This window comes from Macaca mulatta, chromosome 16 (genome assembly GCF_049350105.2).
Source record: "Macaca mulatta isolate MMU2019108-1 chromosome 16, T2T-MMU8v2.0, whole genome shotgun sequence".
Lineage (NCBI taxonomy): Eukaryota > Metazoa > Chordata > Mammalia > Primates > Cercopithecidae > Macaca > Macaca mulatta.
The window spans coordinates 6874698-6900254 of record NC_133421.1 but is presented as its reverse complement, the minus strand read 5'-3'; the positions used below and the strand labels follow the sequence as shown (position 1 = coordinate 6900254).

Sequence of the window (25557 nt, the reverse complement as noted above, 5' to 3'; positions counted from 1 at the left end):
TTTCACACCTTAGTACACTGATAGAACTGTTCCCTGAGCCGTTGTGTTAAAGTCTTTTGTGATACCTATGCTGTAGGAGTGCATTTGCTTCAACAATTTTATTTAAGTCGATGTATACAAACATAGGTTTTCTACAGAGCTGCCATTTTAACCACCATTTTCTTTTGAAGAACTAAATAAATGCACAGAGAAAAGCACAAACGAGTTACTTGACAGCAAGTATTTATGTTTTGGTGAACCTCTTGTGTTCATATTTAGAAAATAACATTCAGATTGCGTTTTTTTATTTTTTTATTTTTTGAGACGGAGTTTTACTCTGTCGCTCAGGCTGGATTGCAGTGGTGCAATCTCGGCTCACTCATTGCAACTTCTTTTTTTTTTTTTTTTTTTTGAGACGGAGTCTCGCTCTGTCACCCAGGCTGGAGTGCGGTGGCCGGATCTCTGCTCACTGCAAGCTCCGCCTCCCGGGTTTACGCCATTCTCCTGCCTCAGCCTCCCGAGTAGCTGGGACTACAGGCGCTCGCCACCTCGCCCGGCTAGTTTTTTGTATTTTTAGTAGAGACGGGGTTTCACCGTGTTAGCCAGGATGGTCTCGATCTCCTGACCTCGTGATCCGCCCGTCTCGGCCTCCCAAAGTGCTGGGATTACAGGCTTGAGCCACCGCGCCCGGCACTCATTGCAACTTCTGCCTCCTGGGTTCAAGTAATTCTCCTGCCTCAGCCTCCTGAGTAGCTGGAATTACAGGCGGCTGCCACCACACCTGGCTAATTTTTGTATTTTTAGTAGAGACGGGTTTTCACCGTGTTGGTCAGGCTGGTCTCGAACTCCTGACTTCATGATCCACCCACCTCAGCCTCCCAAAGTTCTGAGATTACAGACGTGAGCCACTATGCCCAGCCATTTTTTATACTTTTCAGAATACAGGCATACCTCCTCATTTTATTGTGGTTCACAGATAGTGCTTTTTTTTTAATTATTATTATTAAACAAATGAAAGCTGCAGCAGCCCTGCATCAAGCAAGGCTATCAGCACCATTTTCACACAGCATGTGCTCACTGTGTCTCTGCGTCAGCATTTTTTAGCAATAAAAAATGGTTAAGGTGTGTACATATTTTTGGACGTAATGCTGTTGCGTACCTACTAGTATAAACATAACCTTCTGCATAGTGTAAACACAACTTTCATATGTACTGGGAGACCAAATGATTTGTGTGACTCACTTTATTTCTATATTCACTTTATTGCAATGGTCTGGAACCAAACCCACAGTATCTCTGAGGTATATCTGTACTTAAATATATTCGAAATTTGAATTCAAATTTTAAAATTTCAAAACCCCTAACAATAGGAAAGCCTTTTATAAAACCTTGCATCAACAAATGTGTTCATAGGCTACTGTGGGGTAGCCAACAAATTTGAGGTAAATTTTTTTAGTTATCCAATGGCTACTTTTGTATCATTAATTATTCCATTTGCAGATCCCAAGTGTCCTTCAAGATATCACTGTACTCATGAAGCTGGTGTACATAGTGTTGGGCTAACTTGGATTCATAAACTTCACAAATTTCTTGGATCAGGTGAGTTTACTAACTCTCTGCACTTTTAATAGATTTCAGAGGAAAAATAGATTTAATAAATTTCAGAAAAGTAGTTTGGAATAGAAAAATGATAGAGAAAATCAGTGAAACCAAAAGGTTCTTTGAAAAGATCAACGACATTTGACAAGCCTTTAGCTAGACTAACTATAATCAGGAATAAAAGCAGGGATATTAATATTGAACTTAGAGAAATAAAAGATTATAAGGGAATATTATGAACAAAATGTATGCCATTACATAATCTAGATGGAATGGACAAATTTCAAGAAAGAAAATACCAAAACTGACTCAATCAGGGTCTGGAAGAATTTGCTTTAAAAAAAAAAAGGCCGGACGCGGTGGCTCACGCCTGTAATCCCAGCACTTTGGGAGGCCAAGGTGGGCGGATCACAAGGTCAGGAGATCGAGACCATCCTGGCTAACACGGTGTCTAGGTGGGAGTGCAGTGGTGCAGTCATAGGTTGCTGCAGTCTCGAACTCCTGGGCTCAAGCAATGCTCCTGCCTCAGCCCCCAAAGTATCTGGGACTAAAAGAGTAAGCCACCATGCCTGGCTAATTTTTGTGTCTTTTGTAGAGATGGGGTTTCACCATGTTGCCCAGGCTGGTCTCAAACTCACGGGCTCAAATGATCCACCTGCCTCAGCCTCCCAAAGTGCTAGGATTACAGGTGTGATCCACCGCACCTGGCCATCAAAATTTAAAACTTTTTTTCCTTCAAGGATACTATTAGAAAAGGGAAAACAGCCCACAAAATGGGAGAAAATATTTGTGTGATAATGGACTCGTATGGAGAACAATATAAAGAACCCTTAGCATTCAATACAGTTGGGCAAATAGCATATCTATAAAAAGATATACAACATCATTAGTCATTATGGAAATAAGATACCACAAAACCACAATGAGGTATCATGTCATATCTACTAGTATAGCTAAAATGAAAAAGATGGACATTAACACGTGTTGAGGATGTAGAAAAAAATGAGGACCTTTATACAGTGCTTATAGAAATGTAAAATGGTACAGTCACTTTGGAAAACAATCTGGCAGTTCCTCAAATGATTGTTCATTTACCACATACCTGATAGTTCCAGTCCTGAGTATATTTCCAAGAGAAATGAAGACCTGTATCCACACAAATACTGGTACATGAGTGTTCATAGCAGCATTATTCATCATAGCCCAAAAGCCACATACCCAAGTGTCCATAAGCTGATGAATGGATAGATAAAATGTGGTATGTCTATACAACAGAATATTATTCAACAATAAAAAGGAATGAAGTACTGATACATGCCACAATATGGATGAACTGTGAACAGATGCTAAGTGAAAGAAGCCAGTCACAAATAACTGTATGGCTGTTTATATGAGATGTCCAGAATAGACAGATCTACAGAGACAGAAAGTAGATTAGTTGCCTAGGTCTGGAAAGTTTGGTAGAAACTGAGGAGTGATTGCTAATGGTTATGTGGATTTCTTTTGGGAAAATGAAAATATTCCAAATTGTTATGATAGGTATACAATTTTTTTGTTTGTTTTTTGTTTTTTCTTTTGAGAAGGAGTTTCACTCTTTTTGGCCAGGGTGTGGTGCAAGAGTGCACTCTCGGCTCACCGCAACCTCCGCCTCCTGGGTTGAAGCGATTCTCCTGCCTCAGCCTCCTGAGTAGCTGGGACTACAGGTGCCCACCATGTCCAGCTAATTTTTTGTGTTTTTGGTAGAGACAGTGTCTCGCCATGTTGGCCAGGCTGGTCTTGAACTCCTGACCTCAGGTGATCCACGCACCTTGGCCTCCCAAAGTGCTGGGGATTACAAGCATGAGCCACTGCACCCAGCCAGGCATACAGTTCTTACACTAGAAACTTACTGAATTGTATACTTTAATGGGTATACTTTAAATGGATGACTTGTATGGTACTGTGAATTACATTTCAAAAAGCTGTTACAGGCCAGGTGTGGTGGCTCATACCTGTAATCCCAACACTTTGGGAGGCTGAGGCAGGTAGATCATCTGAGTTCAAGAGTTCGAGACCAGTCTGGCCAACATGGTGAAACCCTGTCTACTACTTAAACCCGGGCATGGTGGCATCCACCTGTAGTCCCAGCTACTCAGGAGGCTGAGGCAGGAGAATCACTTGAATCCAGAAGGCAGAGGTTGCATTGAGCAGAGATTGGGCCACTGCACTCCAGCCTGGGCAACAGGGGGAGATTTCATTAAAAAAAAGAAAAAAAAAACCTGTTACAGATTGAGTAACCCTACTCTGAAAATTTGAAATCCAAAACTCTTTTTTCCATCCTTGAACCTGAGTGAGCTACAAAAGTTTTTGAGTGCTGTCATGACACTCAACAGAAATGCTCATTGGAGCATTTAGGATTTTAGATTTTCAGGTAAGAGATGTTCAACTACTAAGTATAATGCACATATTCCAAAATAAAAAATATATATATATATGAAATCTGAAACACTTCTGATCCCAAGCATTATGGAAAAAGCATTATTTCCATATTTGTATGGAAATAAAATCAGTGTGGGTAAGGAACAGCCTGGAAGAGAATGATCTCATTCTTCTTAGTGAAACATTTTTGCATTTAGAGACATTACCAAGGAAAATCCTACTTTGCTTCTTGGGGCGGAAATCTAGACCCCCTGGGAAAGCACATGCCTGTGTCAGAAAAGCATAGTATTTGAGAAGCAGTGTTTCCAGACAAGAACTTAATTGCATTTAACCCAATATCATGAGCGTTTTAATTTGAGACTTGTCTAAGCGTCATTTCATCTATATAATGTCTTCTGTGGTAGATGAAGAAGATAAGGATAGTTTACAGGAACTCTCTACAGAACAGAAATGCTTTGTTGAACACATCCTTTGTACGAAGCCATTGCCCTGCAGGTAAGGATTCTCCCTCCCTTGTGTATCAGAAAACAATTGTTCATTTCAGCAGTTCAGATACGTGCGTATCCATTACACTCACGTCCGCAGTATTCACTGCTGAATCATTTGAAAGTTGCAGACATGATACTTCTCCCCTAAGAGTGTCCTGCTCATCAGAAGCTTTCTCCTGCTCCAGGGCCACTCCACATACTGTTTCCTGACTGGAAGGTCCTTCCCCAGCCCCAGCCCCAGCTTGCTGTCATGTCTTGGCTAACTCGTACCCTTCTTTCTCATCTGAATGTCACTTCTTCACAGAGAACACCCTTGACTGCCCAGTCTAACTTAGGGCCCTCCTGTTCTCTTATCCCTTGTAGCACATATTATACTATTTATATTTGCATTTTTTTAATGCTTGTCACCACTACTGGGATGTATATGTTTCATGAGAGCAGAGTCTGCCTGCCCTTCACTGCATTGCTGTGTTTATTTGATGAGGTTGCCTGTGTCTCCTCTTTGAAACACACTCTTCTTGGCATCCTTGACGTCTGTCCCTCCAGGTTCTCCTTCAGTCCCTCCAGCAGTCCTTTTCTCAAGTTTCCTTCTTAGGCTGGTTCCTCTGCCTCGACTTACTGCTTACAAGTGATGCTCACAACTCTTTCCTCAGGTCTTCTCTATTCTTTCTAGGTCCTTTCCTGAGTACCTTTTGCCATAATCATGGCTTCAGTGCTGACAGTTTCCACATCCATATCGCCCCAGCCCAGACCACTCTGAACTCCAGATTCACATATCCAGATGCCTACTGGGCTCCTCCACTCAGATACCCTATAGGAACATAAAACTCCACATGTCCCCTTAACTCATCTTCTGTCTCCCCAAAAGTCTCTCTCCTACGTCCCATTTTTCTGAAGGGTGCCATATCAGCCCAGTTATCCCCAGTAGAAACCTGGAAGGTATTCTAGATACCTCCCTTTATTCTGTTCATCAATTACTGGATGTCTCTAAGCATTCAGACATCGAGTATACACAAACATGAGACAAATAGCATACACTAAGAAATAGACATAGTCTAGGTTTGGCAATACAGAGCACCACAGGAAAAACGCTTGGTGGGGCACAAGAAGGATAGCAAACTGTACCAGCTTGAAAAGTGAACAGTGAGGCCAGGCACGGTGGCTTGCGCCTATAATCCCAGCACTTTGGGAGGCCGAAGCAGGTGGATCACAAGGTCAGGAGTTCAAGATGGCCAAGATGGTGAAACCCAGTCTCTACTAAAACCTACACAAATTAGCTGGGCACGGTGGCAGGTGCCTGCAATCGCAGCTACTCTGGAGGCTGAGGCAGGAGAATTGCTTGAACCCGGGCAGCAGAGGTTGCAGTGAGCCGAGATCACACCACTGCATTCCAGTCTGGGTGACAGAATGAGACTCCATCTCAAAAAAAAAAAAAAGTGAACAGGGAAAATAAAATCCCATGTAGGCTGGGCATGGTAGTTTACACCTATAATCCCAGCACTTTGGTGGGGTGAGACAGGAGGATCACTTGAGGCCAGGAGTTTGAGACCAGCCTGGGCAACATAGCGAGACCCTTTCTTTGCAAAAAATTTTAAAATTAGCCAGGTGAGGCCAGGCGCGGTGGCTCAAGCCTGTAATCCCAGCACTTTGGGAGGCCGAGGCAGGCAAATCACTAGGTCAGGAGTTCGAGACCAGCCTGGTCAACATGTTGAAACCCCGTCTCTACTAAAAATACAAACAAAAAAAATTAGCTGGGTGTAGTGACGGGCGCCTGTAATCCCAGCTACTCAGGAGGCTGAGGCAGGAGAATCACTTGAACCTGGGAGGTGGAGGTTGCAGTGAGCCAAGATTGCACCATTGCACTCCAGCCTGGGCAACAGAGTGAGACTACATCTCAAACAAACAAAAAAAATTAGCCAGTGTGGTAGCATGTACCTGTGGTCCCAGCAACTCAGGAGGCTGAGGTGGAAGGATTGTTTGAGCCCATGAGGTCAAGGCTGCAGTGAGTTGTGATCGCACCACTGCACTCCAGCCTTGGGCAACAGAGTGAGACCCTGTCTCCAAAAAACCCCAAAATCCTATTTATATCAATTTCAGAAACAGGTAAAATTAAACATTCCTGCCTAGGAATGAATACATAGGAAAACTGTAAAGCAAAGACGCGGTATTATGAATGTCAGAGTAGTAGCTACTTCTCTGGGGAGTGAAAGGCTATGACCAGGGAAAGTCACATGGGAGCCCTAAAGCCCCTGCAGTGTCCTGATTCTTGACCTGGATACTGAATACATAGTATATAGCCCAGTAATGTGTAGATTTCACACTGATAATAAAAAGTTTACAACCTTCTAGATGCCAAAAAAGTAAATGGGAGCTATGGAAGGGGAACTAGTGTGTCGACTGCTGGTTCTAAAGGGATGGAGAGAAAGAATCAGTTAAGGGGAACTGGACATTATATTGAAATGGGAGTATTTGAAATGGAAGAGACATGAGTTTGCAAGCTGAGGGGAAGTAGATAATAGGGAGATTCTGAAACGACACAGTTAATGGTACAATTTTCAGAAGGTGTGAGCGGAGGCGACATCCGCATTCAGGGGCAGTTGCGTGTTGTAGGCATGCAGGTGGGATGGGCGTGGGAGCCGCTAGGAGAGCATGTTGGCAGATTGACAGTTCCCATCTGAGGTCTCAGTTTCCAGTGTCTTCACTGAAGTGGGAAGGAAGATTGAGAGAGAGATGCAGGCTGTGCATGCTAAATGATTTCCTGTGACATTGACGTCAGGCCTCATTGAGACAGACTCGGCAGCTCTGTTCATTCAACAGTTTGTAAGCACTTAATTTGTTAGAAGTGGGCTAGATAGCTGGGGCTTATGTGCAAGTTGGAGAGACAGACAGATCTTCAGTGGAACGTGTAACTTTTGAGATTACAGTCAGCACCACTCTACAGTTAGGGATTCCTGAGTGACTTAGTGACATGGGCTCTAGACTTTAGTGTAGGGCTGTATGAAAGGTTTCCAGGCCACCACTTTTGAGGTTATGGTACTGACAGGATGTCCCAGGCAACTGTCAGCCCAGGCCTGAGAAGGCCATGACCTGTCATGTCTTTGTTCTTGGTTCCATTGCATTTGCTGCTTTGTAACTTAACTATGACTGTTTTTCCAGGCATCCGGCTCCAATTCGAGGATTTTGGATTGTCCCTGACATTCTGGGCCCCACGATGCTCTGCGTCACCAGTACCTATGAATGCCTCGTCAGGCCTTTACTGTACGTCCATTTTCTATTCTCCGCACAGCTCTCACTAATTCTGCAGTTGAGAAAATGCACTCAGTAACCAACTTGAAGCTATACAAAAGTGTGGTTTATGCTTTGGCTTCTGACTTGAGGGTTGGAAGGACAGATATTTCTGTTCCTGCCATGTCTGTAAGGTTTCATTTTAGGCATGGTTTCTGGCATCTCCTGCACCTCGCTGAGAGTCGGGAGCTTTTCTTCAGAGTGTGGGGAAAAAAATACTAAAATTGAATACCAAATTCCATTATCAATATGAGTAACAATTCTCAAGCTGTGACCATGTGCCAAGCTCAGAAGTAAGCCATGTGCCTGTACTGCCTCCTGGAATCATCAGGGCAGCCCTGTAAGGACAGTTCTGTCATTTCCATTTTATAAGAGTAGAAGCAGGGATCAAGAGGTTAGTAAATGCTAAAATCACAGGTAACAAAATAGAGTTGGGATACAGATGCAGATCTCATTGACTCAGAAGTCCATACTCATACTCTTTAATTTCTCCATCTCTGCCAGCCTGAGGGACATTGTAGAATATGTAAACTGGAATAAAGCTGAACTCAGGCTGGGTGCAGTTGTGGTTCACACCTGTAATCCCAATGCTTTGGGAGGCCCTGAGTTCGAGACCAACCTGGGCAAAATAGTGAGACCCCCATCTCTACAAAAAACAAAAAAATTAGCCAGGCATGGTGGTGCACACCTGTAGTCCTAGCTACTCAGGTGAGAGGATTGCTTAAGCCCAGGAGTTTTAGGCTACAGTGAACCATGATCATGCCACTGCACTCCAGCCTGGGTGAGAGCAAGACCCTGTGTCTTTAAAAAAAAAAAAAAAAAAAAAGCTGAACTCTTAGTCCTTCTCCTTTAAGGAAGTCAGACAAGTAAGCTATAATCACTGTCTTCCTTTTCCAACAGCCTTGGAAGATCATTCTGAGTTATATAAATGCAGGAATATGAGTACCAAAAACAAAAGTCACTGGAGCTTCAAACACTAGACACCACCCCCACCCCTAAACACCCACAGTACATTTAGTAAAATAAAACCTAGTCACACTGGCTTACTTCAGAATAAATATAAATCCCAAAGAGAAAAAATAAACATTAATTGTCTGGATACTTTTTTTTTTTTTTTTGAGATGGAGTCTTGCTCTGTTGCCCAAGCTGGAGTACAGTGGCATGATCTCAGCTCACTGCAACCTGTGCCTCCCGGGTTCAAGCGATTCTCCTGCCTCAGCCTCCCTAGTAGCTGGGATTACAGGCGCACACCACACCCAGCTAATTTTTATATTTTTAGTAGAGATGAGGGTTTGCCGTGTTGGCCAGGCTGGTCTTGAACTCCTGACCTCAGGTGATCCACCCACCTTGGCCTCTCGAAGTGCTGGAATTACAGGTGTGAGCCACTGCGCCCAGCCAATTATCTGGATACTTTCAGATCATATTTCTGCTAGCTCCCTGAAATACAAGTTGTCTATAAAGTAATGCTATTTGACGAACTTTCACTTTTTTTTTCTTTTTTTTTTTTTTGAGACAGGGTCTCACCCTGTCACCCAGGCTAGAGTGCAGTGATGTGTTCTCAGCTCACTGCAACCTCCGCCTCCTGGGTTCAAGCGATTCTCATGCCTCAGCCACCCAAGTAGCTGAGATTACAGATGTGTGCCACCACGCCCAGCTAATTTTTATATTTTTAGTAGAGACAGGGTTTTACCACGTTGGCCAGGCTGGTCTTGAATGCCTGACCTCAAGTGGTCCACCTGCCTCAGCCTCCCAAAATGCTGGGATTACAGGCATGAGCCACCATGTCCAACCAAACATTCACATTAGAATTGTTGCCTTCAGAGTAAATCAGTTGCCATGCTGCTAAAGTTTGTGAGATCTTTTAAGCTCTTTCTGAAGTTTGAGTATTTGCACTTGAGTGAATAGTTTTTAGAAATCAAATTATATAGAACCAATGTGGTATACACAGCAGTTTCCTGGCTTAATACTGGTTTTGATCAACTCTAAACCTAACAAGTAATTTATGTTTGTGGCTCTGGCTTATAAACTGGCTCTCAAGTCCTTTGCCAAGAATGCATGCTAGGTGTTTGTGCTGCCTTAATCTTTTAGAAAAGAACCAGAAATGGCAGTCAGAAATGCTTTGACAAATTAGGGGCATTGGAAGAATAAGGGTGTAGCTTCCCAAAGTGACCTTTTCTAGGTGGCAAACATGCATTCTTGCACTTTTACAAAAGTAACACCTTATTTTATATTCTGAAAGTTCTGGATTAATGTGGTTTCTGCTTTCCTGTAATACAGTAAATCGCTCCATGGTAGAATTCAATTTACTTCTCTATTTTGCAGAAGTACAGTCCATCCAGCGTCTCCTCCCCTTCTTTGTACTCGAGAAGATGTTGAAGTGGCAGAGTCTCCCCTCCGTGTTCTGGCTGAAACCCCAGATTCCTTTGAAAAGCATATTAGAAGCATTTTGCAACGTAGTGTTGCCAATCCAGCATTTTTGAAGTATGCAACCTTGGGCATAGCGGTTTTATGAATGGGTTCTCTTCTGTCTTCATAATTACTGTGCATCCTTTCTGTCCTCATCTGTTTCGTACACTTTTTACTGTGATGGATTTGGAAGAAACTGGATATATTTAATCAGCTAGTGAATGGGGAACGGGGGGAAGTGGCACCTGAGAATGATAAACAGGAAGTGTTTAAAAAGAAGTTAGGCTGGGCCAGGCGTGGTGGCTCACGCCTGTAATCCCAGCACTTTGGGAGGCCAAGATGGGCGGATCACGAGGTTAGGAGATCGAGACCATCCTGGCTAACACAGCAAAACCCCATCTCTACTAAAAATACAAAAAAAATTTAGCTGGGTGTGGTGGCATGCGCCTGTAGTCCCAGCTACTTGGGAGGCTGAGGCAGGAGAATAACTTGAACCTGGGAGGCAGAGGTTGCAGTGAGCCGAGATCACACCACTGCACTCCAGCCTGGGCAACAGAGCAAGACTTTGTCTCAAAAGAAGTTAGGCCGGGCACGGTGGCTCACAGCTGTAATCCCAGCACTTTGGGAGGCCGAGGCAGGCAGATCACCTGAGGTCAGGAGTTGAAGACCAGCGTGGCCAACACGGTGAAACCCCATCTCTACTAAAAATGCAATAATTAGCCAGGTGGGGTGGTGGACACCTGTAATCCCAGCTACTCGGGAGGCTGAGGCAGGAGAATCGCTTGAACCTGGGAGGCAGAGGTTGCTGTGAGCCGAGAGCACCACTGCACTCCAGCCTGGGTGACAGAGCGAGACTCCATTTCAAAGAAATAAAAATATAAAAAGTTTACAAAGCACCTGTGACTTGAGTCTATTTTCAGTTGTTTTACTCAGCTAAGGAAAATAAAGGTAGAAACTTTGTTTTTAAGAGCTTCTGAAAAGGACCTAGCCCCTCCTCCTGAAGAATGCCTTCAGCTCCTCAGCAGAGCCACCCAGGTGTTCAGAGAGCAGTACATTCTCAAACAGGACTTGGCCAAGGAGGAGATTCAGCGGAGGTATGATGTCCTGTGCTCACAAACCATCGATCCCTGGCTGGTAGCTGATGCCGTGTTACAGCCTAGACCTGGCTTCTGAGTAAACTCTATTCCTTTTTGTTCTTGAAGGGTGAAATTATTATGTGACCAAAAAAAGAAACAACTAGAAGATCTCAATTATTGTCGAGAGGAGAGGTAAGTGTCAAAAACAAGAAGAAAACAATAGGTCAGTAGGACTGGAACCATATTCTTACCCTAAGATGCTGAGCCACATTAATTGGTTTCAACATCAAGGTGTGGACCTCAAGAGTCTCTTGTTTCTTATATCATTAGGAAAAGTCTGCGGGAAATGGCTGAGCGTTTAGCTGACAAATATGAGGAAGCTAAAGAAAAACAAGAGGATATCATGAACAGGTCAGTGGGCTGTATAACATTTAGTTACCTACTCGGGTACTAACAGTGATATTTAAGAAAATGGGCATTGGCAGGTGCTTACATACCTACAAAATTGAACTGAGCCCCCTACCTCTCCTGAAGAATATGTTGGGGAAAACATGAGGCTCTCCCCTAACACTTCTTATGGGGCCTACTTCAGAGACACCAGATTCATGAATTATGAGCTTGTGATTATGTTTCTCCTAATTAGCAGAGACCTTAACTTGAGATGTTTGCTTGCCTTTTCTAAAGGATGAAAAAAGTACTTCACAGTTTTCACTCTGAGCTCCCAGTTCTCTCTGATAGTGAGCGAGACATGAAGAAAGAATTACAGCTGATACCTGATCAACTTCGACATTTGGGCAATGCCATCAAACAGGTAGGAATAGATCCAAACTAGCTAAATTTGGTAATTTTTCTTAAAGCACTTATTCTACAGAAAATTTTACAAAAATGTAAAAAGAACAGATTCAAATAGATAAAATGTGTGGCAAACCACTGCCAAAATATCTATTTTGATACTTAAGGTTACTATGAAAAAGGACTATCAGCAGCGAAAGATGGAGAAGGTGTTGAGTCTTCAAAAACCCACCATTACTCTCAGTGCCTACCAGCGGAAGTGCATTCAGTCCATCCTGAAGGAGGAGTAAGTAAATACTTCCAGTCAGCTATTACTGTGAGATAGTTTTTCCTTTACAGTATGCCCCAGTCAACCTGTCTTAATAGAAACCTGGATCTTGGTATTTGCTTGTCAAGTAATTACTGGGACAAGAGCCACATGATACATAGGGGCTTAAGAAATGACTATGATGGGAGGATTGAAAGTGATGACCTTCTAGTAACATGATTTTGTTGTGTGGCCAAACGTATTTTACAGTAATTATGTTCAAAAGTATTTCCAGTACTTGCACCATTTGCCACCTTAAATGAACAGTGAACACTATTGCTATCCATCTGAAACCTTCAGCTGTTAATTTTAGCAAAGCAGTTCTTAGATATTTCGACATTACCAGTTTGAATTCTTAAGAATCCATATAAATGGTTTATTATATTTCCAAAAGTGAGTGACTTTACAATTTTACAGGGGTGAACACATAAGGGAAATGGTGAAGCAAATCAATGATATCCGCAATCATGTAAACTTCTGACACCACCAGGAGCTGACTCACACCTGAAGTGAACACCACTGAAGGCTTAAACCCATATTGTAAAACAGGTAGCATTATCTAATTTATAAAAAGGCATTTTGGATGACCTTTGGTGTGGTTGTTCATCTTTTTAAATATTTTGTTTTATAATTATTGAATAAATGTTTTTATTTAAAATTTGGATTGTGCTTTATAACTCAAGCCTACAGTTGTGTTCAGCAAGGAGTCAGGGTTATTTCACACTGCACACGGCCAGAACCTCCCTGAGCCTGTTGAGTGTTCTCCGTATCTGAGCAAGGCATTCCTGTGAGCTGTGTTTTAAAGTAGCAGCACCAGAAACATGACTCTGAGAGGGACAGAACCTAGGATTCAAAAGAAAAGACCACACAGTGTACTCGGCAGCAGCTTTTTTAATGTGAACACTTTCTTCTTAAGGACACACCTTCAGCACAGTTAACAAATGGTTACACCTGAAATCTGCTGAGAGCAGAGCTCAAGATCCACAATTGCAAAGGCCACTGCTGGCTCACTTCCTCACAGGCTGTATTACCTTCCAGAGCTGAGTGAGGCTGTGCTCTACCTCCTAACACTTGTTACTGAGTGGACATGAGGTGCAGGTTTAGCACCTTAAAGGGAGAGAAAAAGAAACAGGTTAGTATGCAGAATGTGATTTTGTCCTCACTTCGCCTTAACTCATCTTTTTATACTTGCCAATGTGAGTTCTGAAAGGTAGTACTATACCTGCTTAGAAATGGCTGAGTGACTGCCAATTAAAAGCCACATGATAAGGTAGGTTACAGGTAAGAGGTAAATCAGGTTAGACATGCATGAGAACATGTGTGCACAGACTGAATATAAGCACAGGAACACTCAAGAAACCCAACTGATCTTTTCTTTCACCTTCTAAATCAGTTCCCATTTACGCTGAAAACCCAGTGGAAAGAATTGTTTCCTACCTGGACAGTGACACAGTAGTTTGTTGCATACCAGAAGCACATTGTTAAACAAAACTTAGAGTCTCAGTTTGGGTTTTTCTACAGTATTTTCCTCCATAAAGTGAATTCCAGCAGTTTGCATTTGTCACAGTAGAGACCACTAACCATTCCCTAATTGTGATGATTTTATTACCCAGTACTGTCTTCTGGGGAAAAATATCTGTAAGGTGCTCAGTCTCAGCAGAACACTTCACTGCAAGCTCTAGTTCAGTCAGTTCAGAAAGGCTGTGAACTGCCCACCCTGATTTGCAGCACTAATTTTAATAATCTGAAGACAAATTCGCTTGGGGCTTATCCAAGGGACTAGTCTTAAACCTACGTAATTTAAATTGATTGCATTTTATAATTAATAAAATCCCCTGTAACTCAATAGTTATATGTTTCCTTTATCTAAACCATATAGCACTCTTTATAAAGGGACTTCAAACCAATTTAAATAATGTTTCATGCGCGGCAAGCCTTTAGTACTATTTCCATAATTAATATTTATTTTTAAATTCATAATCATGAATGCAAGACTACAATAATAACCCAAGAGATGAGGTATGTAGTACTTATCATTTGTCCTATGGAAGACAGACGTACAGGAGTAAAGATCTTTAGGGCAAGTCCATAGTGACCTCATTTATAACAGACAATTTCACTTTAAGTTGATGGTGGCTTTATGTGAACAAAACAATCTACCTAGTTCACTAACTCCCAGAAGCCTTCTTTCAGGTACCTTACTGTTATGCAACCAATCTCAAAAATGATTTGAAAACCATTTTACTTTTGAACCTCCTGGATGATGATCCATCCAGTGGATCTTCCTGGGACAGTACTCTCAGCAGGTATTGGTGAACGTGAATCAATCCTTTGTGCTTTCTGTAGCACTTCATCAAGTTATGGCAAAGACCTGTTTCACAGAGGCTTTCTTCACACAGGAAAGGAATCTAATGCTTGTAAAATGGCAAGGCAGATTTCCAGACTGATCAGTATTCTAACTGGCTCTCCATAAGCATTGTCCCTTACATTCCAGGTCTGGACTTAAAAGAAAAATACAAAATATCTGTCAACCTAGTTACCATTTTTGTATTTGACACATTTGAAACAAGTAGTATGTAAGCCTAATGATCCAAGTTGAAAAATAAGCAGATTTATAAATGTATACTAGAGGTTCTCAGACAAAGCTTGTTTTATTAATGTTTTTCACTGATCCAATACTAGACTAAAACACTTCAAAAGAGTAGATGGTACCAGTTCGGCTTTATCCTGGTACCTGTGGGCCCATGAAGATCATCTAAGTATGCAGAAAAAGTGCTTCCCAAGTTTCTTGTGCTTTTCCTTTAACCTTCAGCTTCCAGTATATATAGCCCTAGCCAAGTTTTCAGATCCTCATCATTAATTCACTTCCTGAATTGGTTTTGTTTGCCACAGTCCTATGGTTCTCAGGTAAGTTTCAGTAGCATTTAAGGTCCTCCAAAGCAAGATAAAATGGTAAAAGGGAAACAAAAATGTACTGAGTGAGGGAAATACAGTCAGTAGCCAATGGCCTGCTCCAAACCTTCATATTTTAATATAAAATATTCATACAGCATACTACACTTCTGTCTGCTAACTGAATACTGTTACTGATGAGCTCTAGACAACAGATAAAGCAAATTCTCTTCCAATATCTATGAACAGAAAATTCCAAACACTACTGGGATGTCGCTTTAGGGTAGGGAAATGTGTTCCAAAAATCTATATTGGAGAAAGCAGGCAAGGAAACAGCACTTTTTCCATCACCGAATCTGATCCCACGCCTGTTGGAATCAAGCCTGGCGTTATCAGTGTTCGCATTTGAAGGTCTCTGGGCTGCAGATCAGCCCGTTTGCTGTTTCCTGTGCCGCACAGTCTTCTCCCTCTAGAAGTAAGCATTTCTCCAGTCTTCCTTTTGTTGTGACTTCTCTTTCTTCAGTTAAGAGTTAAATAATAATTAATGTTGCTCTAAAGATGAGTTAAAAACCCAAAGTGCAGGCTAGAATCCTGCCATCAGGGTGTCATGTCTCAGGAAGCTGGTTAATGTCTGTCAGTTTAGTATCATTCAGAATTGCCCGGATTCTCTCCAAGGAGTCTGCTTGCCGGATCCGCTCTAACTGCACCTGGAGAAACAATGGTGAGGTAAGTACAGGTGGCTCCTGCCTAGATTTTCTGAACTGTGACTGGTTTAGCTGAGATGCAGCAGATTAACTCACCAGAGTAGCAGTCACTTCAAAGGGAGACAACAAGAACAATTAAAATTTTTAAAATAATTCCCCAAAGCTATTGCGTAACAGACTGGGATTTTTTTTTTTTTTTTTTTTTTTGAGACAGTTTCGCTCGTCACCCAGGCCAGAGTGCAATGGTGTGATCTCGGCTCACTACAACCTCCACCTCCTGGGTTCAAGTGATTCTCGTGTCTCAGCCTCCCAAGTAGCTGGGATTACAGGCACCTGCCACCACACCTGGCTTTTTTTTTTCTTTTCCTCCAGACAGAGTCTTGCTCTGTCGCCCCAGCTGGACTGCAGTGGCGCCATCTCGGCTCACTGCAACCTCCACCTCCCGAGTTCAAGCAATTCTCCTGTCTCATCCTCCCGAGTAGCTGGGATTACAAGCACCCACTACCATGCGCGGCTAATTTTTGTATTTTTAGTAGAGATGAGGTTTCACCATATTGGTCAGTCTGATCTCAAACTCCTGACCTCAGGTGATCCACCCACCTCAGCCTCCCAAAGTGCTGGGATTACAGGCGTGAGCCACCATGCCTGGCCCAGACTAGGATTTTAAAGTGTAATGTGTTGGGATTATGGAGACAAATGAAACCTGACTCCGGACCCTGAAGAATCCACAGTTCCAGGCTGGGTGCGGCAGCTCACGCCTGTGATCCCAGCACTTTGGAAGGCTGAGGCGGGTGGATCACCTGAGGTCAGGAGTTTGAGACCAGCCTGACCAACATGGTGAAACCCCGCCTCTACTAAAAATACATAAATTAGCTGGGTGTGGTGGTGTGTGCCTGTAATCCCAGCTACCCAGGAGGCTGAGGCAGGAGAATCACTGGAACCCAAGAGGCAGAGGCTGCAGTGAGCTACTGCACTCCAGCCTGGGTGACAGAGCAAGACTCTGCTCAAAAAAAAAAAAAAAAAAAAAAGAATCTGAAGTTCCATTGGGAAAAAAAACTTAGTTTTAGCACAATACTCTAAATGTCATTTTGTCATTACAGGCATTCATGGAGTGCCCAAGGGAGCATGGCAGAGGGAGGGGGCACTTAAGCCCAGCTCAGGGACCTAGAAAGGCTCCATGGAATGGATAAACCTACGCTGAGCCTTGAAAGAAAGGAGTCAGGAGGGGATGAGAGGAGGATGCTTACCAGACGGAAGACCACACTGTGGGCGAGGAACCACAAGCAGTTAAACATGAGAATGTAAAACAAGGCAGAGAGATGAGCAAAATACAGGGGTAGGCCTGGTTGGGAAGAGTCTTACATGGTATGCTAAGGAGTTTATACTTTACTCATAAGGAGGCAAAATTGGCAAAGTATAGAGAAAAAGAAAAATGGGCCAAGTGTGAAGAACACACCAGGTTTCTGGCCTGAATGATGAGGCAGACATTTGGGGTGGAGGTAGGAGCAGCCAGTCTCTAAACCTCTAGCTACTGCCAGTGGTCAAGTCAGGAATTGGCAAGGTTCTGTCCCCCAAAACTGCCTTCGTGCTCTGTATGTGGTTCCCCAAACGCCTCACCTGAAGGGTCTGTGAAAGCTTCACAAAATCTCTCTGGACTTGCTCACTGACATCTAATTCTGTCTGTAATCTCTGAGCTTTGTTCTTCTCTTCAAACATTAGTTGTTCAACGGTAGCCTAAAAAATACAAGTTTTGAATGAAGATTAATGCCAAAGGGCCAAATTACTTAGGAAATCTAGTAACTTGTAGTTACCAACTACTAGGGCAGCAAGGTGGGTGGATATCCATCATACTCCTATACACAACCAATCTCTTTATCTATAGGGCAAGTGTGCAAGCCATCTGGACTGTTTGCTGTAGGTCCTAAGATGAACTGGGTGTGAAAAGCCAGAGGAAGAAATGGATTAAAGTGCTGCCCTTCCCCACCCCCAGCAGCTGGTGACAGTGACAATAATCAATCATCAAAACAGTTGCTGAGATCAGAATCTGTCACAGCAACAGGGATGCATACAGGATTTCCTCTAACAACATCCACAGTCAAGCACCCACCAGGAAACTTAGTGACTACGCCCCAGGCAGCCCCAGCTATCCCCAATCTCTCTCACAGAAAACTTCAGCAGGATGTGTGGGAGCCTCTAAAAACAAGCAGTTCAACAACACTGTCTGTGCTTTAAGGTCTGACCCCTCAGCTCACTACCCCCACAACATGCACGTTTATTCTAACGGAACTCATCAAAATGTAGGCGGCAAACCTGGTTTGATGCCATCTCTCTTAGGATTTGATACATCAGTCAGATGGAATGACATTTTCAAAGCTGCTTCTAACTGGGCAGTGCCCAGGCTTGGTCAATGGCCCTGATTGCCTACCTACTATCGGAAGCTAGCCCATGACACAGGCCTCCGGACCTGGCAGAAAAGATTTAACTCAGCTGGAATAGATCAATTCGTTTAATTTTTTTCTTTTCACAAGCTGTCAGTCTTGCCAACTTTTTAAAAGGTGACACTTCAAAGCACCAATATTTTTTCTTAACATGCAAGATGGGATCCTACCTTCTTAGCCCTACTTTTTAAAATTAAATGACCAATGAAAATACTACCTTAGCAGCAGTCTCTTTTTTTAACTGCTCTTCCAAACTGATCTTCATTTCCTGAAGACTCTCAAGCTGTTGAGACTTCTCTCTTAATGTGGACTCCAACTGTGAAAACAGAAAAAGCTGAGACAGAAACTCCCTCAGGCCCGCAGTGCACTGCCTAAAAGAGCCTAGAGCGCGGAGAATTACACCAAGACACTCAGGCTACACTGGGAATACTCTCACCCTTTCAGCTCTGTGGATCCCCTCTGTATTCTTCCTGAACTATTCTTTCATTAACCATTATTAGGCACCTACTGTATTCTAAGGCCTCAAAATGAAGAAACCAGGGGAAACAGACGTGGGAAGCATGAAGGAAGCAGCATTTAATTCTGCCAGAAAAGTTACAAAGGACTTCCTAGAGGAGATGACATTTGACTCCTACATTTTTACAGGGCAAAGACAAGGGTGACAGGGGGAGAGGATGGAGAGAGATACTCCAGTAAGAGGGAATGGACGGCACGCATTAAAAACACATGCAGGAACGGTGGCATGTTCAGCTGGCCTATAGCATGGCACATTGGGAGCCACAGGCACTGAGGGGGAGAGGTAGTGTGAGGCAGGAGAGCTCTGGCTGGGCTAAGGATACGGACTTGATCCTGTAAATAAAGGAAACCACTGGAGGGCTCTCCACTAGACTGAGATGCGAACAAGTATAATGTTTAAGTATCACCTTGATTTCAATATGGAAATGAATTAGGGACAAATTTTGGAGGCAGGGAAGTAAGTTAGGCTGTTAAAATAAGCCAGGTGAGAGTGAAGTCTGAACTCAAAGAGTGGCAGCTGGAATGGAAAGGATGAGATGTATTTCAAGCGCTGGTAATTTCTGCTCGTGCAATCTCAGAAGCAAAGTGGAGGCAGGAGGCAGACTGCAGCGGGTGGAGGGGTGGCTGGGAAGTCTGGCAGTGGACATGATCAAGACTGTGGCAACAGAAGCAAGAAGAAAGATTGGTAGCTTGAGAGAGGAGTGCAATCCAAAGACTTTTTCCTTCTGAATGGGAGACACCTGGGTCTGTTCATGCATAATGGAAAAGACCAGTCCAGAGGTAGAAGTTCAAGGCCCAGCACGGTGTGGGGACGTCTGGAGAAGTCCGGAGACACTCAAAGCACCTATGCAGTGACACACTGTGCTCAGAAGCAGGCCATCATTTTCTCTGAAGGAAAAGAGAAGGCTGGGAATAAAAGGAGAACCTGTAATTGAGGAGCCCAGGAGCTGAAGGTGGCCCTGCCTGATGCCTGAGGAGTGAGGCCAGCATCTGCTGAGAGTGAGGAGGCTGAGGTGAGATGACTCTGAAACTGCCACTGTGAGGAATGGAGGAGACGCAACTTAGAACACATGGCAGGCTGCATGAGGAGCACTGGAGGCCCATCTGGCAGCACGAGCAGGCAGTGTCACCAAGTCTGGTGGCATCAGCAGCTAGGGACAGCAGGACTAGTCCAGGGTTGGGCAGTGGTCAGGTGAGGGCAGCAGCAGGACAAGGAGTGAAAGACCGTAGGGGCAGGTGTGGTGGGAGATGAGGGGAAGAGGCAGGCCAGTAAGATGCGACCTAGGGGAAAGCAAGCAAGCCATGAAGCTGCTAAAACCAGGATAAAAGGGGAAGTTCAGAGAAGTGGAGGTCTGAATGAGGTACTCCGATGGAGAGGCCTGCAGGATGAAGAGCTGGAAGGATGGCAGATTCTGGTCAAGGAATTTAAGGCTGCAGTGAGATGTCACAGTTGGGCAAAGTGCAGCCCAGTGTGTGAGAAGGGAGAGCAGGGTGGAGGTGAAAATCTCTAAATCAAGGAACAGTGAGGTCAGGAAGTTGAATGGGGTTACTATGAAACTGATGATGTCTAAGAGGACTAAGCCAGCTAGAAAACATCATCTCTTGTTTGTAACATTTTTATACATATTTCTACTGTACCTCTAAGCATATAACATGTTATGACCATGCCTGGCCTATCTTCTCCCTACACTGGAAACTCCAAGCCACAGTCACAGCTTAGCCTTACCTCCTCCAGTTCTACACAGCCTGACACACAGGGCACTCTCAGTAAGTCACCATCACACCCTTACCCCCATGGTTTTCTTCCCGCAAGACAGAAGTTCCTTAAGGCAGGTCCCATGCCTTAACTATTTTTTATTCGTTGGGTCTACCATAGCAGGAGTCAATAAATAACCACCGGTTGCTGACAGAATTAATTTGAAACTCACGACTTACCTGTCCTTTTTCTACTTTTATTCTTTCTAATTCAGCTTTTAGGCTAGAAATGGAAGCTAGAAGGAAAAAAAAATGAGACGTATTAGCATTCATCTATTATTTTGCATGAACATTTTTTTCTTTAAAATTTTAGAACACCCCCAAAGGATTCAAATATATGCTGAACATGGGTTCTGGGGGGCTGTCTCAAAATTATCACCAAGCAATCAGCATATTCAGCGCAGGGAAAAGCAGGATCTATGCAAACGGACATGGTGTCATAAACTACTTCTAGATCACGTATCACGTCTCTGCAGGGAAACGCCACCCATCGAATCACGTTCCCCTGGGTCTGGGTTCAAGTACTGAGAATCCTATCTATGAATAATTGCCAAAGAGGCCACAGAACTCCTAAAAAGATGAGTTTTTGGCCAGGCGCAGTAGCTCACAACTGTAATCCCAGCACTTTGCAAGGCCAAGGCAGGCGGATCACCTGAGATCGGGAGTTCGAGACCAGCTTAACCAACATGCAGAAACCCGTCTCTACTAAAAATACAAAACTAGCTGGGTGTGGTGGTGCACGCCTGTAATCCCAGCTACTTGGGATGCTGATGCAGCAGAATGCAGAACTGCCTGAACCCAGGAGGCAGAGGTTGCAGTGAGCCAAGATCTCACCACTGCACTCCAGCCTGGGCAACAAGAGTGAAACTCCAACTCAAAAAAAAAGACAAGTTTTTAAAATAACCAGAATTTCTGATTATTTGAATATATCAGAATATATATTCAGAATCTGAATATATCAGAATATCTATAAAAAATGGACTGAGTCTGTACGAAATTTTTTCCTATGCTTTTCTGTGTTCCAGACTCCACGGCCACATGTTACTTCTTTATTGAAGTTTTCTTTAGTGACTCTAAACTACATCACTTTCATCTTCACCTATTTCCTCCTTGCAGTTTTCTATTTCTAGCTGCAGAGTTTCTTCAAGATTTTCTTTCAAACACTGTTCTGCTTGGATCTGCTCCTTTAGGAAAAGTATCTCGGCCTTCAGCTTTTCTTCTACGTGGTCTGCTGCCGTCCGCACGTTAATGATGTCCTCGCGATACTTTAATACCATCTCCCGCAGTGCCTGGATTCGAGAAACAAATGATTATTGCGTTTGTGAGAGTGAAAAGAAATAAAGAAGCTAAAGATTTTCTATAACCAGAATCTCAGATGCTGTTTTAATGGTTCAAAAATTAAGACTTTGACCATTAAGCCACTTAGAGCTTCAGGGCAGGTGCCATGTCAGGTTAACATTCATTGTATTATAGAAAAGACATTTCTGGCCAAGTCGTATCTTCTGAGCCACATACTCTTCCCTCAAAACTGTTTCATAAGCAGAAAAATAAAAAGGTTAAGTGACTTACAATATGCCATTCAATCGAAATAATACCTTAGACTCCTCTACTATTACTTGCAGAAATTTGTGAGGCGTTAGGAAATGAAGACAAAACTCAGTAGCAAGTTCCCACTCAGTAGCAAGTGTGAACCAAGAGGATAAGGTTTACTTACTTACTTATTCATTCAAACATGTACTGAACATCTACCACAGGCAAAGTACTACCTTAGGCCAGAGGCAAATAATGGCAAAGATGACTTTTGAAGGTGGTAAGCTGTTTTTCTGTAATAAATTCAGTACATAATTTGTTTTGTTTTTCTTCCTAAATTTCAGTTCTGTCTTCTTTTAGAAAGCCTTTCAATTATATCCTAAAGCAACTCTAAAGTAAAAACGGGATTTTCAGATAATATATATAAAACAACAGTTTTTAAAATTTCTTAAGATTTATTACTGAGGCAGGTCCAAGAATCAAGGCTTACACACTGACTACATTCTTCAAGGATTCTTGGACCTTTTTTTTTCTTGAGACAGGATCTTCCTGTCACCCAGACTGGAGTACGGAGTGCAATGGCATAATCCTATCTCACCACAGACTGAAATTCCTGGGCTCAAACCATCCTCCTGCCTCAGCCTCCCAAGTAGCTAGGATTATAGGCACATGCATGCCACTGTGCCCAGCTAATTTTCTTATTTTTTGTAGAGACACGGTCTCACTATGTTGCCCAGGTTGGTCTCAAACTCCTGGGCTCAAGCAAAACTCCCACTTCAACCTCCCAGTGTGCTGGGATTACAGGCAAGTGTCACTGTGCCCGGCCTGGATTCCTGGAACATTTTAAAATCTAGACTAGCAGGCAGTGGCTCACACCTGCAATCCCAGCACTTTGAGAGACCCAGGCAGGCGGATCACTTGAGATCAGGAGTTCGAGACAAGCCTGGCCAACATGGCAAAACCCCATCTCTACTAAAAATACAAAAAAAGGCTGGGCATGGTGGCTCATGCCCTGTAATCCCAGCACATTGGGAGGCCAAGATGGGCAGATCACGAGGTCAGGAGTTCAAGACCAGCCTAGCCAATATGGTGAAACCCCATCTCTACTAAAAAATATTTTTAAAAATTAGCTGGGCACAGTGGCACGCGCCTGTTGTGCCAGTACTTGGGAGGCTGAGGCAGGAGAATCACTTGAACCCGGGAGACGGAGGTTGCAGTGAGCCTAGGTTGCTCCACTGCACTCCAGCCTGGGTGACAGAGCGAGACTCCCTCTCAAAAAATAAATAAAAAATAAAAATACAAAAACAAATTAGCCCAGCGTGCTGGCACATGCCTGTAATCCCAGCTACTCGGGAGGCTGAGGCAGGAGAATCACTTGAACCCAGTAAGCAGAGGTTTCAGTGAGCCAAGATCGCACCATTGCACTTCAGCCTGGGCGACAGAATGAAACTGTGTCTCAAAAAATAAAAATTAAAAATAAAGCTTGGATAAAGTTCAGGAGACAATTATGAATGTCTCTGGGAAATCGGTTTTGTAGCCCAGGTTTACCCAACCACAGAAGAATGTAAGTGACCAAAAGTGTCATCTTTGGCCGGGCATGGTGGCTCACTTGAGGTCAGGAGCTCAAGACCAGGCTGGCAAACATGGTGAAACCCCGTCTATACTATAAATGCAAAAAATTAGCCAGGCGTGGTGGTGGGCGCTTGTTATCCCAGCTACTGGGGAGGCTGAGGCAGGAGAATCGTTTAAACCCGTGAGGCAGAGGTTGCAGTGAGCAGAGATCATGCCATTGCACTCCAGCCTGGGTGACAGATAATATCTGTCTCAAAAAGAAACACAAGTGTCATCTTTATGGACAGAATGATGGTGAGTGTGGTATAACCTTTCAAGTACCAGATACAAAAACAAACATCATAAGCAGCCAGCATGGTGACCTTTTCAAACATTTAATTTCTGGCACACTCTCAATATGGTCCCACAAAAATAACTTACACATCTTGAAAACATTAGGCTACGTGAAGAAGATGTACACAAAAGACCACATATTGTATGATTCTATTCATAGGAAAGTCCAGAATAGGGAAATCTATAGAGGTAGAAAGTAGATGAGCAGTTGCTTAAGGTTAGGGGAGGAGGAGGAATAAGGATGGTAGCTAAAGGGTGAAGTGTTACTTTCTCTTTTGTGTGTGTGTTTGTGTTTGTTTTTAGCTGGTGTACTTGGGTCACAAGGAGTTACTTTCTGAGGTGATGAAAATGTTCTAAAATGGATTGTGATGATGGTCGCACACATCACATCTGTGAGTACAGCAAAAACCACTGAACGGTACACTTGAAACGGCTGGATCGCCATGTGAATTATATCTGAATAAAGCTGTTTACATAAAGAACATACAGCCAATTCCGAAAATGTACTTGTTGACATTTTTGATCATGTGGAAAGTTAAGTTACCTCTGTAGTGTCTGGGAGGATGAAGTCTTCGGCTTGCTGTAGTGACACATGCAAGCTGTGCTTTCCCTGGAGACTGTCATTATCTTTCTGTAACCTCACCAGCTCTTCTGAAACCTGTTCCCGTGACTGCATCAGCACTGCCTAAAATAGAAGGAGACACTAATCACAGCCAGAAAGGTAGATGTGGTCTGGTAATAGCTACACCAGAGAAAAACAAGACCAAACTAAAGGAGTGCTGAGGATGGACGGGGTATGGTGAAGTTCTGCTAGACTTAGAAAAAGCAGTGCAGAGATTTTCTGATTTACAGCACATATTCCACAAGAGGACAGGCAAAGCAGCAAGTATCTGAGGCTCATTCTCCATTGTTCCTACAAACCGCTTAAAAATACTATCTTCTGGTTGGGCGCGGTGGCTCACACCTGCAATCCCAGCACTTTGGGAGGCTGAGGTGGGTGGATTGCCTGACGTCACAAGTTTGAGACCAGCCTGGGCAAAACAGTGAAACTCCGTCTCGACTAAAATACAAAAAATTAGCTGGGCGTAGTGGCGTGTGCCTGTAATCCCAGCAACTAGGGATTGGCTGAGGCAGGAGAATCGCTTGAACCCAGGAGGCAGAGGGTGCAGTGAGCCGAGATTGCGCCATTGCACTCCAGCCTGGGCGACAAAGCGAGACTCCATCTCGAAAAAAAAATTAATTAATAATAATATTTTCCCTCCATGTCCCTGTACTACAGAAGGACCAGGATCTCTAGTTCAACGGAAGTGGCTGACACCATCAAGCCCCGTGTCAGACGGAGCATGTGCTCTAAGACAACGCCTCTTTTCTCATGGCATGCACTCAGCAGAAAGGAGGGAGAAGCCAAGCAGCGTCTTCATTTCCCGTCATGTGTACATCTGTTCAGGCTCAGGATCACTGTGAATG

The 25557-nt window shown here is 43.5% G+C and overlaps 2 protein-coding genes across 13 annotated transcripts in view; one reads left to right on the top strand and one right to left on the bottom strand.

Annotated features, from left to right (window-relative positions):
* Positions 1 to 22015, top strand: part of NUP88 (nucleoporin 88) — a 43244-nt gene extending 21229 nt beyond the window's left edge. For 3 of the 7 annotated variants that reach the window (XM_077969959.1, XM_015118386.3, XM_077969957.1), the window contains 10 exons: positions 1480 to 1578; positions 4401 to 4491; positions 7641 to 7742; positions 10092 to 10250; positions 11144 to 11269; positions 11378 to 11443; positions 11582 to 11662; positions 11936 to 12062; positions 12211 to 12329; positions 12768 to 13008. In XM_077969959.1, the coding sequence (XP_077826085.1) occupies positions 1480 to 1578; positions 4401 to 4491; positions 7641 to 7742; positions 10092 to 10250; positions 11144 to 11269; positions 11378 to 11443; positions 11582 to 11662; positions 11936 to 12062; positions 12211 to 12329; positions 12768 to 12831 (1034 nt within the window). In that variant the 3' untranslated portion in view covers positions 12832 to 13008. Of the gene's footprint in view, positions 1 to 1479; positions 1579 to 4400; positions 4492 to 7640; positions 7743 to 10091; positions 10251 to 11095; positions 11270 to 11377; positions 11444 to 11581; positions 11674 to 11935; positions 12093 to 12210; positions 12330 to 12767; positions 13009 to 21502 lie in introns of those variants that run through there. The other 4 variants (XR_013405953.1, XM_077969958.1, XM_077969962.1 and 1 more) reach the window with 4 other exon arrangements.
* RABEP1 (rabaptin, RAB GTPase binding effector protein 1) overlaps positions 13224 to 25557 on the bottom strand; it is a 104643-nt gene continuing 92309 nt past the window's right edge. For all 6 annotated transcript variants that reach the window (XM_028835942.2, XM_077969939.1, XM_077969940.1 and 3 more), the window contains 6 exons: positions 24635 to 24775; positions 21755 to 21944; positions 20836 to 20891; positions 18602 to 18700; positions 17564 to 17680; positions 13224 to 15949 (listed from right to left, as the gene is read on the bottom strand). In XM_028835942.2, the coding sequence (XP_028691775.1) occupies positions 15848 to 15949; positions 17564 to 17680; positions 18602 to 18700; positions 20836 to 20891; positions 21755 to 21944; positions 24635 to 24775 (705 nt within the window). In that variant the 3' untranslated portion in view covers positions 13224 to 15847. The remainder of the gene's footprint in view (positions 15950 to 17563; positions 17681 to 18601; positions 18701 to 20835; positions 20892 to 21754; positions 21945 to 24634; positions 24776 to 25557) is intronic.